General features: G+C 38.8%; 1 protein-coding gene across 6 annotated transcripts in view; it reads left to right on the forward strand.

Moving 5' to 3' along the window:
- The window catches only part of EQTN (equatorin), a 59,034-nt gene that overhangs the window by 18,756 nt on the left and 24,917 nt on the right, over positions 1–15,361 (forward strand). For 5 of the 6 annotated variants that reach the window (XM_086414916.1, XM_086414915.1, XM_086414910.1 and 2 more), the window contains 5 exons: positions 1–693; positions 1,205–1,288; positions 3,788–3,917; positions 4,341–4,459; positions 6,342–6,494. The exon at positions 1–693 is cut by the window's left edge and continues 467 nt beyond it. In XM_086414916.1, the coding sequence (XP_086271042.1) occupies positions 1–693; positions 1,205–1,288; positions 3,788–3,917; positions 4,341–4,459; positions 6,342–6,494 (1,179 nt within the window). Of the gene's footprint in view, positions 694–1,204; positions 1,295–3,787; positions 3,918–4,340; positions 4,460–6,341; positions 6,495–15,361 lie in introns of all 6 variants that reach the window. The other variant, XM_086414913.1, reaches the window with a different exon arrangement.

Below are 15,361 nucleotides of genomic sequence, written 5' to 3' on the forward strand. Positions count from 1 at the left end.
GTAATGGATGTACCTCCAATCATTCCTGTTTCTAGGAAATCTAAACGCTTTAGAGGCTTTAAATATCAGAATATGGAGGAAAGGATACAGGTAGTGCCTCCGGAGGAAAGAAATCTTCAGATCAGTGGCATAGAAGAGGAAAAAACAGGTGAAACCCAACTAACCGCACACAGAGAAGATGACAGTAACAAGCTAGAACTATCAAGATCACTCATGAAAACCTCACTAGATGCTAAAACTAAGATAAACACGTGTGGTGATCAAAACCACATTTCTAAGATGGGAAGCTTTGGTGGTGAGAAGATGCATGTTTGCATTTCAGGAGAAAATATATCTTATGCCCCTCCCAGGCACAAAGAAATCCAGACAGGAAGTCATAGTGAAAGGTATCCAAAGAGGACAAGACATGTAAAAACTGATGATACTCAAAAAGAAGAGACCGAATGGCTATCTTCACCAAGCCAACTCCAATTCTCTTATTCAGACGATCACTTGAAAGACAAAGTTCTGACAGCACCAGACGATAGTCAAGACTTGACTATTTTTGAAGACAGCAGGTTAGTTGAATTTGGTTTAGATAAGGAATATACTGGAAATGACACTCCCTCTGACTCTGACACTACGAAGAAATGTCTTCGAATTTTCAGTGAGTTCACACAAAGCCAAGATCATGAGGGAGAGACTGCTAAACAGGTTGGTCACTTTTATTTTTTTAATCCTTTTCCTAAATCTAAAAGCGTTTCCCTTAAATACATATTCTCTATATTCTAAACTTTATAAAATATATGTACCATCTATTATATATTTCTAATATTAAAATTAAGATACTATAATAAAAATAAAATTTTAATTTAAATAACATTTAATAAAAATAATAATGAAATATATTTATAATATTATAATTAATAATGTATTAGAATGACAAGGCTAAACCTTGGTAAGTGGCCAGCCATTACATCTTGCAAGCTTGACAGTTTCCAGAGGCCATGGTATTATGTACAGTAACTGATAGCTGATTTGTCAAAGGAATCTTTTATAGGAATATCTGTGCATGTCAAATTATCCAAAATAAGTTATTTTTTGTGAATTATTTTTTAATAATTTGCCCAGTGTTTTGCATTTTGGATTTCTGTGGCTCTTCAGGAAACAATAAATTTGCTTTTACTACACTGAAATTGGATAACTCTTATCGTTTTCCCACTAGGCTTCAGGAAAGCAAATGGAATTAGATATGCTGTATTACCAAAACATTTCTGGACCAAAAAGGAGAATTGCACACACTGCCAAGGTTGAGGTGAGTCATTTTGTTTCTCTTTCTGTCCCCCATCCCTCCCTCCCTCCCTCCCTCTGGCTTTCTCGCTGCACTTAATATAAAGTTACATTGTCATTTCAAGCTCAAGTGTATTCTAGTACTTGTTACCTTTTATCCACTAGGGGGCACAAGCGGGCAGTCAACAAATACACTGCCTACTTGTAAGAGTTTTTCAAAACCTTCCTTTTTTCCCCATTATCTAACATTTTCATTAAAAGCAGGTATATTGTTTTTGTATAACCTTTGAACTATGAATTAATATGGTCAATCCTCATTATTTTCAGATTCTGTTTTTGCAGATTCATCTATTCAGTAAAATGAATTTGTATCTTTAAAATCAATACTGATGCTTCTGTGGTCCTCTGTAGATACACACTGGAGAAGGATATGGTAACCCACTCCAGTGTTCTTGCCTGGAGAATCCCATGGATGGAGAAACCTGGTAGGCTGCAGTCCGTGGGGTCGCACAGAGTCAGACACGACTGAAGCGACTTGGCAGCGGTGGCGGGTAGACACACACAGTGGCAAAAAAAAAAAAATTGAATTCCCTGACATACACATTCCCAGCTAAGACTAAACACTGGAACACGGCCTTCTTGTCCAGTGGTCATACTGTTAATCTTATCTGAGTCTATTTAGTGCCATATTTTCTGCATTTTTGTGTGCTTTGTTGGTGATTTTGTTATTTAAAATGGTCTCCAGGTGGAGTCCTGTCCTCTGTTCCTTGGAGCAAGAAGATTGCACTGTGCCTGACAGAGAAAATGTGTGTTAAAACAACTTTGTTCAGGCATGAGTTATTAGTGCTATTGACCACAAATTCAATATTAATCAGCAGTCTACTAAATGAAGTATTTTTAAACAGAAACACACACATCGCAAGGTTATGTATTGACTTATGCAGCTGTTGTGAGATGCCTGTAGTAGGAGCAGTGGTTTGGTATTCTCTAACCCCTTGTTTGCCAGACTCTTATCGAATCTAACTAGAGTGAGTAAAGGGACTTGACTGTTTTCAAAAGTAATTTGAACCTCTTATAAATTTATATTATAAATGTTTAAGTTGTTTTATGAGATGTAAAAATGTTATTTAACGCAAACTTTCTCTGCACTCATCTCTGTATTACTTGTACTTGGTATATACTCACAGTAGAATCTTTTGCATGTCATAAAAAGAATTTATGCTTCTAAGTCGCAGGTAACAGCTCAAATTCCAGTTCTCAGAAGAGTTGAATGTCCTTGAACAAATATTTAATTTCTTTGTGCTTCATTTCCATGTCCATGAACTGGAAGTAGTGAATGCCTGCCTATCCCAGAGCCAGATATTATAGATATTTACTAAACTAGTTTCACTCCCCTTCTGTCTTATGAAAAAAGTTTTGCTAGAGGCTAATCTTGTTTCCTGTTCATTGCAAATGTTGTGATATTTATAGTTTTCATTTTACTGTGCTATATAGTATCTTTCCAAATTCTTAATTTAAATGATTGTTGGTTTCATCAGTGACTTTTTTAAAAAGTAAATTCTTACACATGGAAGTAACTGGACAAAAGATAAATTTATCGTTTAAAAAATATTTTGCTGTTTTGCCTTCTAGAAGGGTTGTGACAGTTTACAGTCCTACAGTGTTCAGAGTTCCCTCCCCACAAACCTTACAGAAAGTGGATATTGTTTTTTTTTTTAAACCTGTAAATCTGAGTGAGATTTTATTTCCTTATTTTGTATTACATTTCTTTGATTACTGGTGAAGCTGAACATTTTGTGATATGTTCCCTTCTAGTAATGAACATTGCTGTGGAGGAGTCTGATGCTACTTTGCTATCACTCCCAGCGTGGGTCACCTGATGCGTTTGCCTGGCTACCTAGAGGATTCTCTTCTTAAGTTTGAATTCCAGTAACTTGAGTAGAATGTCTTATTAACACTTAAACCTGCAGACAAAGTATCTTTTTCTTATAAGATTATATTTTCTTTCTTATTTCAAGAAAAATTTCTTATATGCTTAAATAGTTGTTCAGTTTTATTATTTCAATTTATTTTGGGGTATACTCCAGTTATGTGTGTATTAGAGCACATACAGTATTATTCATGCATGTTCGCTTAGTCATGTCCAGCTCTTTGCAACCCCAGCACTCTGTCCAGGCTTCTCTGTCCATGGCATTCTCCAGGCAAGAACACTGGAGTGGGTTGCCATTCCCTTCTCCAGGAGATCTTCCTAACCCAAGGATCGAACCTGGGTCTCCTGCATTGGCAGACCGGGTTCTTTACCACTGAGCCACCTGGGAAGCCCATGTAGTATCATAAATGTAGGCATTTCCAAAGAGCTTTTGTGCGAAGAGGAACTTGAAATTATCCATCTTATCAATTTTTAAAATCAGTTTTCTTTTGTATTATGTTGATGTTTATTGGTATCAACCTGAAAACAGATGACTAGTCTGTTCGGGGGATAATCTTGTTACTAATTAGTCGCACTGGGATCTTTCAGACCCAACAACAAGTAGTGCAGATGATGACTGCCGTTAAGGACGGGCAGGCTTTTGATCCTGCCACTTCAGAACAGAAGAAAAATACCTTTGTATGTCCAGCCTCTCAGAGCCAGAGGAAAGCCTTAGGAGGTATGAGAAAAGCTTTGTTTAGCCAATTATTTAATAAATGAAATTTTACTTTATTTTAAAAAACATTTTCTATAAAGTCCATATATTACCAATTATATCACATAAAGCTTTACATGAAATAATATGATTAGCATGATGTTTATATGTTAGGCAATAAATAGTCATTTTGCATGCATTCTTACATGAGGGAAGTTGCTTTATAAATTAAATTTGCTCTTCTAGGTTATCCTGGAGTTGGTCACTTGGAATCCTTTTGTGTTTGCATTTTTTTTTTCTTCAAGGGAAGAATATATATTAATATCTCAAGCCTATAAGCAAAACATTGTGAAATTCTGAGTTGATAAAATAAACTCAAATCATCTGAGACTAATGACATTAAAATATACATTTTCCTTTTTCTCCCATTCGTTTTGAACCTCTTAGAAAATTCATGTACATCAAGCAGCCTTCAAGAGGATGTAGTTCCTTCAAAGGAAAATCCAGTTGCAAAGCCAAACAGATCACACATTCCTGTGAAAACTATTGCTTCTTTTCCTGTTAAGGTACTATAAACTCAGTCTGAGGACCAGAGCTTTATCTCTAATAAATGTCTAATCCTGCCCACATATTGATCCCCTTAGAGGGTGGCTGTATTCTTCTCTCTCGAAAATCTCTAATTCAGATAAATGCCAAACCTCCTGAAGAGAAATTTCAACCTTTTTGGTGACCCTTAAATAGAGTTATTTATGCCTATTTGTCACTTTCAGTTAATTTGGTTTTCCTGGCAGGCTACATTCCATGGGATTGCAAAGAGTCGTACACGACCGAGAAACTGAATGTGCACACATGCATCCTTGGAAATGTTAGGCATGTATTTTTCAGACCTGTATGCGTGCTCAGTTGCTCAGACATGTCTGACTCTTTGTGACACTATAGACCGTAGTCCTTCAGGCTCCTCTGTCCATGGGATTTCCCAGGCAAGAATGCCAGAGTGGGTTGCCATTTCTTGCTCCAGGGGATCCTCCCAACCCAGGGATCAAACCCCCCAAGTTTTGGCAGGTGGATTCTTTACCACGGAGCCACCTCGGAAGCACCTTACGTCTATAGCTATGATTAATTTAAGCCATCTCAGATTTTTTTCAGAGCAGAGATGGACATTGGAATATGCCTTTCAAGGCACAGGAAGTGAGGGGTGTATATAAGTATGTGAGAGAGACCGGGGTATGGGACAGAGAGAGACAGACCTTCAGAAAATAATGCCCACAAGTAATAAGATAGTACAGCCTTACATCTTTAGTCATTTTTCTCTTACTTGTGGCAGTGATTTTTTTTTTCTTTTTTTACCAAGTATTCCTTGTCAAGGAACTGTCAAGTTTTAAGGCTTTCCCCCTCCCTGAAAGTGAGGTAGTTTAACTCATTCTCGAATTCCCACAGTCTCTTAAAGTCCTTCAGAAGGAATGCTCACCTCGTTTCTGGCTGGGATCATTTGAATTTTTATTTATTTATTTTTGTCCGGGCTGGGGCTTTGTTGCTGCATGAGCTCTTCTCTAGTTGCGGTGAGCAGGAGCTTCTCTCTAGCTGCGGTGGGCAGGCTTTTCATTGCAGTGGTTCCTCTTGTTGCAGAACTTGGGCTCCAGGTGCGCGGGCTTCAGGAGTTGTGGCATGTGGGCTCTAGAGCTCGGGCTTAACAGTTGTGGTGCCTAGGCTTAGTTGCTCCACAGCACGTGGGATCTTCCTGGATCAGGGATCGAACCTGTGTCTCTTGCACTGCAAGTGTGTTCTTTACCACTGAGCCACCAGGGAAGCCCCTAGTTGTGGTCATTTCAATATTGAATATGCATGGATCTTTCATAAATTTTAAGTCCAAACATTTTTCTCAATGCAATGGTAACTGAAAGGCATTAGGATATATATATTTGTTTTAAGAATGGTAAACTACCCCCCTTCCACCTCAGAAGCTGATCTGAGGACCTCATCTGGATGCGGAAGCAGCAGATAGATGGGTAATCAGATCAGCCTTAATAATGGTGGACACACCTGAAACTCTCACGTTGTTAATCGGCTCTGTTCAGTCAATGCCTGACTCTTTGCGACCCCATGGACTGTAGCCTGCCAGACTCCTCTGTCCACAGGATTTCGCAGGCAAAAATACCAGAGTGGGTTGCCATTCTCCATAATCGGCTCTACTCCATTACAAAATAAAAAGTTTAAATAAAAATGGTGGATGTATAGGCAGCCATCCCATTTCCTCTTTTGTGAGTATAGATGATTTATACCTTGCCTTTATTCTACTTTTAATGAGTTTAAAACTTGGAATAATTTTCAAATTTAATTTTGACATAAAGCTCACCTAAGATACCTTTACCCCTAGACACATGGTTGGAATGTTAAACAGAAAACACACGTATTCTTTTTTCCTCTAATCAGTGATTTTATATTTATCAGGATGGTGAAATACGAGGTGGCCATCGGAAGCAGGCTTTAGGAGCATCAGAATCCGCACCCAAAGTCCCTGATGAAGTAAGACGGTGTTATGTCAACCTCTTCTTTGACAAGTATTTGAAAGTTTATAAAACAGAGGATGAGGCATTTAAGAAGGTCAGTACTACATAATATATCTGAAAACACACACACACACACAATTATACTGAATGAACTCGTAGGGCACAATTACCAAAGAAATTTATTAAGTTTATCTCCACTGCTTTTTTTTTTTTTAATTTTATTTTATTTTTAAACTTTACATAATAGTATTAGTTTTGCCAAATATCAAAATGAATCCGCCACAGGTATTGAAGCCAGGCTGTGGGCCTGGGTTTTCCCTCTGTCTTGAATGGCTTCTCTGGTCTTTGCGTGCGTGCTAAGTCACTTCAGTCATGTCTGACCCCTTGCAATCCCATGGACTATAGCCCGCCAGGCTTCTCTGTCCATGGGCTTCTCCAGGCAAGACTGGAGTGCGTTGCCCTCCTCCCCCAGGGGCTCTTCCCAACCCAGGGATTGAACCTGCGTTCCTTAAGTCTCCTGCGTTGCAGGCAGGTTCTTTACCACTAGTGCCACCTGGGAGCGTTGTAAAAAGTACTCTGGTAACTTTTAATGATTAAAAACTGTCTTCATCCGTGAATTCCTATCTAGGCCAGTAGTATATTAATCCGAGTTGTGTCTCCTGACTTTATATACCGTCTGGTGAGCCAGTCGTCACCACTCCCTATTACATACGCCTGCTGTGCGCATTTATACGCCATGCCTGGCTTCTTGCAGCACCTGTGTTTGTAGTTCAGTCAGTTCACTTCAGTTGCTCAGTCATGTCCAACTTTTTGTGGACATGACTGCAGCATGCCAGGCTTCCCTGTCCATCACCAACTCCCGGAGTTTCCTCAAACTCACTTCCACAGAGTCAGTGATGCCATCCAACCATCTCATTCTCTGTCGCCCCCTTCTCCTGCCTTCAGTCTTTCCTAGCATCAGGGTCTTTTCCAATGAGTCAGTTCTTTTCACATCAGGTGGCCAAAGTATTGGAGTTTCAGCTTCAGCATCAGTCCTTCCAATGACTATTCAGGACTGATTTCTTTTAGGATTAACTGGCTTGATTTCCTTGCAGTCCAAGGGACTCTCAAGAGTCTTCTCCAACACCACAGTTCAAAAGCATCAATTCTTTAGCGCTCAGCTTTCTTTATGGTCCAACTCTCACATCCATACATGACCACTGGAAAAACCATAGCTTTCACTTTACAGACCTTTGTCAGCAAAGTAATGTCTCTGCTTTTAAATATACTGTCTAGGTTAGTCAAAGCTTTTCTTCCATGGAGCACGTGTCTTTTAATTTCATGACCTCAGTCACCATCTGCAGTGATTTTAGAGCCCAAGAAGATAAAGTCTATCACTGTTTCCATTGTTTCTCCATCTATTTGCCATGAAATGATGGGACCAGATGCCATGATCTTTGTTTTTTGAATGTTGACTTTTAAGCTAGCTTTTTAACTCTCCTCTTTCACTTTCATCAAGAGGCTTTTTAGTTCTTCACTTTCTGCCATAAGGGTGGTGTCATCTGCATGTCTGAGGTTGTTGATATTTCTCCCAGCAATCTTGATTTCAGCTTGTGCTTCATCCAGCCTGGCATTTCACATGATGCACTCTGCATATAAGTTAAATCAGCAGGGTAACAATATACAGCCTTGACGTACTCCTTTCCTGATTTGGAGCCAATCTGTTATTCCATGTCCATTTTTAACTGTTGCTTCTTGTCCTACATACAGATTTCTCAGGAGGAAGGTACGGTGGTCTGATATTCCCATCTCTTGAAGAATTTTCCACAGTTTGTTGTGATCCACACAAAGGCTTTGGTGTAATCAATAAAGCAGAAGTAGATGTTTTTCTGGAATTCTCTGTAGTTGCTACTCAGTTTTTTTTTTTTTTTAACCAAATTGAAACCTTTCAAATCAGTGGCAATAGCTGTAGTTGCTATCCCATGCACTTTTAAAAAATCCAGTGTGGAGAAGTGAGGACTCTATCTTACTAGATAGAGTCGTTGCTGTTATTTAGTCACTCAGTCGAATCTGACTCTCTCATTACCCATGGACTATAGCCCACCAGGTTCCTCTGTCCATAGGACTTCCCAGGCAAGAATACTGGAGTGGGTTGTTTTTTCCTTCTTGAGGGCATCTTCCAGACCAAGGGACTGAACCCACGTCTCTTGGCAGGCGGATTCTTCACAACTGAGCCACTGGGGAAGCCTGTTCTAGATAGAGTGAGTCCCATCTAAAGGCAAGCAGACACTTCTCAGCTCCATCTGATTATTGCAGTTTGGAAATTCAAGTTCAGAATTTACAGATTTCTAGTCTTTCAATACTTTCTATTTTAAAATCTCTATTTAAAACACTGTTAAACACACTTCTGAGCACTAGACTTGGGCTTTGTGCTGCCCTTCTCTGGGGCAAATTCAGATGACTCTGGAGGTTATTTTTATTTATTTATTTATTTTAATTAAATTTTATTTTTAATTGGAGGATAGTTACTTTACAATATTGTGATGGTTTCTGCCATACATCAACATGAATCAGCTATAGGTATACATATGCCCCCTCCCTCTAGACACTGTAAATGGGCTTCCCTGGTGGCCCAGTGGTAAAGAATACGCCTGCAGATGCAGGAGACATGAGTTCAGCCCCTAATCCAGAAAGATCCCGCGTGCCTCAGAGCAACTAAGCCTGTGCCACAACTACTGAGCCTGTGCTCTAGAGCCTGAGCCCTGCAACAAGAGAAGCCACCACAATGATAGAGTAGCCCCTGCCACTGCAGCTAAGGAACAGTCATGCAGCAGTGAAGACTCAGCACAACCAGAAGACAAATAGAAAAGAAGGCAACGTTAGAAAACCATTCACCATGGGTGAATGCAGGAAGAGGCAGATTTCAGATCAATACGAAAAAGGCCTTTATAACTGATAGTGAAGTGAAAGTCGCTCAGTCATGTCCGACTCTTTGCGACCCCACTGACTATACAGTCCATGGAATTCTCCAGGTCAGAATACTGGAGTGGGTAGCCGTTCCTGTCTCCAGGGGATCTTCCCAACCCAGGGATCGAATCCAAGTCTCCTGCATTGCAGATAGATTCTTTACCAGCTGAGCTACCAGGGAAGCCCGCTTTACATATTCTGGATACAGATCTCTTTGATAAACATTAGCAAAAGTTCTGTCTGTGGGTTTTCTTCTCACTTTCTTGATGTTATCAATTGCAGCACAAAGTTTTTCACCATGATGTATTCGAATTTATTTTTCTTGTGGTCTTAGTATCCTATGTAAGATAACTAAGTCACAAAGTAATTTTTTTTTCCTAAGAGATTGAGAGTTGTAGTTTTATACTTAAGTGTATGATTGTTTAGAATTGATTTTTGCATAATGTGCGAGGTAGAGGTCCAACTTCACTCTTTTGAGTGTGGATATCCGGTTTCATAGCATCACTTTTTCAAAAGATTGTTTTTCCCTCAATTAATTTTCTTATCACTTCTGTTGAAACGTAGTGGAACTGACCATAAATTTTTTTCTATGATTCCATTCCATTGATCTCTATTTCTGTTGTTATGTTAGCACTATACAGTTTTAATTACTGTAGCTTTGTAGTAAGTATTGAAATTGAAAGTGTGAGGTCTTTAAATTTGTTGTTCTTTTGCAACACCATTTTGGTCCCTGGCCTATCCATGTAACTTTTAGGATCAGCTTATATTTCTCAAAAATATCGAGTTACGATTTTGATAGAGGTTGTTTTCAATCAGTAGATCAATTTGTGGAGTATTACCATTAACAGTGGAGAAGGCGATGGCACCCCACTCCAGTACTCTTGCCTGGAAAATTTCACGGACAGAGGAGCCTGGTAGGCTGCAGTCCATGGGGTCACAAAGAGTCGGACACGACTGAGCGACTTCCCTTTCACTTTTCACTTTCATGCATCGGAGAAGGAAATGGCAACCCACTCTAGTGTTCTTGCCTGGAGAATCCCAGGGACGGGGGAGCCTGGTGGGCTGCCGTCTATGGGGTCGCACAGAGTCGGACACGACTGAAGTGACTTAGCAACAACCATTAACAATATTCAGTCTTAGAACCATGAACATGAAATGCCTTTACATTTATTTAGATCTTCTTTAATTCCTTTCAACAGTTTTTGTATTTTTTCAGAGTACAAGTCTTGAAGTGCCTTTGTTGAGTTGATTCCCATGTGTTTTAATCTTTTTTAAAGTCCCTCATGTAAGGGGGGAAAGCTTTCCGTTTTTCTTCATTAAGTACAATAGTAGCTGTTGGGTTTTTGTACATGCCCTTTCTCAGTTTCATTTAAATTTTCTAATATATTGCCATAGAGTTGTTTATAGTATTCCTTTATGACTCTATTTCTGCAAGTGCTATAGTGATGTCTTCTTTCATTATTGATTTTAATAATTTGAGTCTTCTCATTTTTGGTCAGTCTAGCTAAAGTTTTATCAATTTGGTTGATCTTTTCAAAGAATTCAACTTTTAGTTTTGTTGATTGTCTCTATTTTTAATTATTTTTTAAAGTTTATTTTTAATTGAATGATGGTTGCTTATAATATTGTGTTGGCTTCTGCCATACATCAACTTGAATCAATAGGTACATATATGTCCCCTGTCTCTTGAACTTCCCTCCTACCTCCCACTCCTTTAATTCTTTATTTTACTTCCACTCTAGTGTTTATTATTTGATTCCTTTTGCTTTCTTTGGGTTTAGTTTCCCATTAAAATTCTAGTTTCTTAAGGTGGAAGGCAAAGTAGCTGATTTGAAATCTTTAAATATAGCCATTTACAATATTATTTTTACTCTAAGCATTATTTTAGGTGCATCCTATAAGTTGTATGTTGTGTTTCCATTTTCATTCATCTCAGAATTTTTTCCTTTTTATTTCTTCTTTCATCTGTTTGTTATTTAGGAATGTGTAATTTAATTTCCACTTATTTATGAATTTCTTAAATATTCTGCTGTCTGTAATATAGTACCGTTGTGGTCGGAGAACATTCTTTGTATGGCATTAGTCCTTTTAAATTTACTGAGGATTGTTTTATGACTTAACTGCTCTACGAAAATGTTTTATGATCTGCCCTAAAAAATATAATATGTGTACTTGAAAAGTATATGCACTTTTTTAGAAGTATATGTATTTTCTTGCCTGTGGAGTATTCCATAGATGACTATGAGGTATAATCACTTCATAGTTGAAGTATCGCACTTTTTCTTGGTTTTCTGACTTGTATCGATTATTGGAAGTGTGGTATTGAAGTTTCCAGTTGATTGTTGAGTTATTGTTTACTCGATTCTGTTAGTTTTGCTTTGTGCATTTTGGTGTTTTGATATAAGATGCATGTATGTTTATAATCATTTTGTCTTCCCAATGGATTGATCCTCTTACCATTATAAAATGTATTTCTTTGTCTCTAGTAACAACTTCTGTTTTAAAGATTCTATTGTCTGATGTTGGTGTAGCTGCTCCAAATATCTTTGAATTAATGCTTACAGAGTATCTCAATTAGCTTCCTTTTGCTTTCAGCCTCTTTGGTCTTTGAGTTTAGTGTGTGTCTTGTAAACAGCATATAGTTGACTCATATTTTTCCCCATTCTTCCAAATGTAAATGGAGTGTTTAATCTATTTACATTTAATTCAGTGACTAATAACTAATAAAATAGGATTTTACTGTGTGATTTTTCTTTTTATTTCCTCTACAATTGTTGCTTTCTTTTGTGTTAAATATTTTCTAGTTTACTGTTAATTGCCCAGGTCATTTCTTTGATTATATCTTTTGAATTGTGTTCTTACTGTTTATAGTAAGGATTACAGTTACCATTTTAATTTCTGACAATCTAGTTCAAATTAAAACTAATTAATTTCAGTAGTATTCAGAAAATTGCTCTTGTAAATCTCCCTTTCTGTCATTCCTTTTTACCACTACTGTCATATATTGCATCATATATTATAAACCTATAATTCAATTTTATAATTCTTGCTTTATTTTATCATCTCTTAGATATTACAAAAACATTTATTCTTTTGTATATTTTCCTGTGGAATTACATTTACCAGTGGTCTTCATTTATTCATGTGGATTCAAATTACCTTTTACCGTCCTTTTCAGACTTAAAGAATCCCTTTAGCATTTCTTGCAAGATAGATCTGCTAGTGACAGATTCCGTCAGAGTTTATCTGTGCGTGCTAATTCACTTCGGTTTTGTGCAGTTCTTTGCGACCCTATGGGCTGTAGCCCACCAGGCTCCTCTGTCCATGGGATTCTCCAGGAAAGAATACTCAAGTGGATTGCCTTGTCCCCCTTCAGGGGATCTTCTTGACCCAGGGATCGAGCCCATGTCTCTTACATGTCCTGCATTGGCAGATGGCTTCTTTACCACTAGTGACACCTGGGATTATCTGTGAATGTCTTAATATCCTCTTCATTGTAAAGCAGAGTTTAGCTGGATATAGAATTCTTGGTTAATAATTTTTTTCTTTCAACACTTAAGAGGTGTCATTTCACAAGGATTCTTTAAACATGATGCCACTTTTCTGTTAATACTTTCAGGATTTTCTTTTTGTCTTTGACTTTGGTCAGTTTGACTGGCATGTCTAGGTGTAACTCTCTGTAAATTCTACTTGCAGTTTGTTGAGCATCATGGATGTATGGATTAATATTTTACATAATATTCAGGAAGTTTAAGACAATTATTTCTTTAGTATTTTCTGCTCCTTTCTTTTTCTGTGCAACTCACATTATGTGTATATAGGTCTCTTTGATGGTGTCCCACAGACATCTGACGTGCTGTTAATTTTTCTTTGTTCTTTTTTCTTATCCACAAACTGAATAATCTAGTGATTTGTCTTTAGGGTCACTGTTTATTCTGCTAGCTTACATCTGTAGTTGAACCCCTACAGTGACTTGTTGTGTAGTTTTTGCACCTTTTAACACCAGAACTTTGATTATTTTTCTATTTCTCTTTATTGGTACTGTCTATTTGATGAAACATCATTTTCACACTTTCTTTTAATTCTCTAGACATTGTTCCATTAGTTTTTAAACATATTTACAATAGCTGATTTAAAGTATGTGTCTTTTGTTGCTCAGTTTCTCAGTTGTGTCCAGTTCTTTGTGACCCCATGGACCATAGCACGCCAGGCTTCCCTGTCCCTGACCATATCCCAGAATTGGCCCAAATTCATGTCCATTGCATTGGTGATGCCATCCAGCCATCTCATCCTCTGATGCCATCTTCTCCTTCTGCCCTCAATCTTTCCCACCATCAGAGACTTTTCCAATGAATTGCCTGTTAGCATCAGGTGACCAAAATACTGGAGTTTCAGCTTCAGCATCAGTCCTTCCAATGAATGTTCAGGGTTGATTTCCTTTAAGATTGACTGGTTTGATCGCCTCACTGTCCAAGGGACTCATAGGAGTCTTCTCCAGTGCTGCAGTTTGAAGGCATCAATTCTTTGGTGCTCTGCCTTCTTTACAGTCCAGCTCTCATAACCATATGTGACCACTGGGAAGACCATAGCCCTTGTCATACAGACCTTTGTCAGCAGAGTAATGTCTCTGCTTTTCAACATACTGTCTATAGGTTTGTCATAGCTTTCCTGCCAAGAAGCAATCATCTTCTGATTTCATGGCCACAGTCACCATTCACAGTGATTTGGAAGCCCCAGAAGAGGAAATCTGTCACTACTTCCACATTTTCCCCTTCTATTTGCCATGAACTGATGGGGCTTAATGCCATGATCTTAGTTTTTTTTAATATTCAGTTTTCAGCCAGCTCTTTCACTCTCCTCCTTCACCCTCATCAAGAGGCTCTTCAGTTCCTCTTCACTTTCTGCCATTAGGGTGATATCATCTGCATATCTGAGGTTGTTGATGTTTCTCCCAGCAATCTTGATTCCAGCTTGTAACTCATCCAGCCTGGAATTTCTCATGATGTGCTCAGCATATAGGTTAAATAGAGTGACAACAGACAGCCCTGTCGTACTTCTTTCTTAATCTTGAACCAGTCAGTTGTTCCATACAGGGTTCTGACTGTTGCTTCTTGACCTACATACAAGTATCTCAGAAGACAGGTAAGATGGTCTGATATTCCCATCTCTGTAAGAGATTTCCACAGTTTGTTATGATGCACACAGTCAAAGGCTTTATCATAGTCGGTGAAACAGAGGTAGATGTTTTTCTGAAACTTCCTAGCGTTCTATATGATCCAGTGAGTGTTGACAATTTGATCTCTGGTTCCTCTGCCTTTTCTAAACCCTGCTTGGATGTCTGGAAGTTCTTGGTTTGCATAATGCTGAAGCTTAGCATGCAAGATTTTAAGCATGAGGAGATGAGTGGAATTGTCCACTGGTTGGAGAAGACTCTTGAGAGTCCCTTGGACTGCAAGGAGATCCAACCAGTCCATTCTGAAGGAGATTAGCCCTGGGATTTCTTTGGAAGGACTGATGCTAAAGCTGAAACTCCAGTACTTTGGCCACCTCATGCGAAGAGTTGACTCATTGGAAAAGAGTCTGATGCTGGGAGGGATTGGGGGCAGGAGGAGAAGGGGACGACAGAGGATGAGATGGCTGAATGGCATCACTGACTCGATGGACGTGAGTCTGAGTGAACTCCGGGAGTTGGTGATGGACAGGGAGGCCTGGCGTGCTGCAATTCATGGGGTCGCAAAGAGTTGGACATGACTGAGCGACTGATCTGATCTGATTTTGAACATTCTTTAGTACTGCCCTTCTTGGAAATTGGGATGAGGATTGACCTTTTCCTGTGGCCAGGGTTTCAGTCCTGTGGCCACTTCTGGGTCTTCCAGATTTCCTGACATATTGAGTGTAGCACTTCGATAACATCATCTTTTAGGGTTTTGAATAGCTCTACTGAAATTCCTTTGCATCCACCTGCGTTATGGACAGTGGAGCTTCCTAAGGCCCACCTCACTTCCCACTCCAGAA

The sequence above is a fragment of the Bos grunniens genome, chromosome 8 (genome assembly GCF_055505025.1).
Source record: "Bos grunniens cultivar Pamir isolate PY7600 chromosome 8, Bosgru_T2T1.0, whole genome shotgun sequence".
In the NCBI taxonomy this organism is placed as follows: domain Eukaryota; kingdom Metazoa; phylum Chordata; class Mammalia; order Artiodactyla; family Bovidae; genus Bos; species Bos grunniens.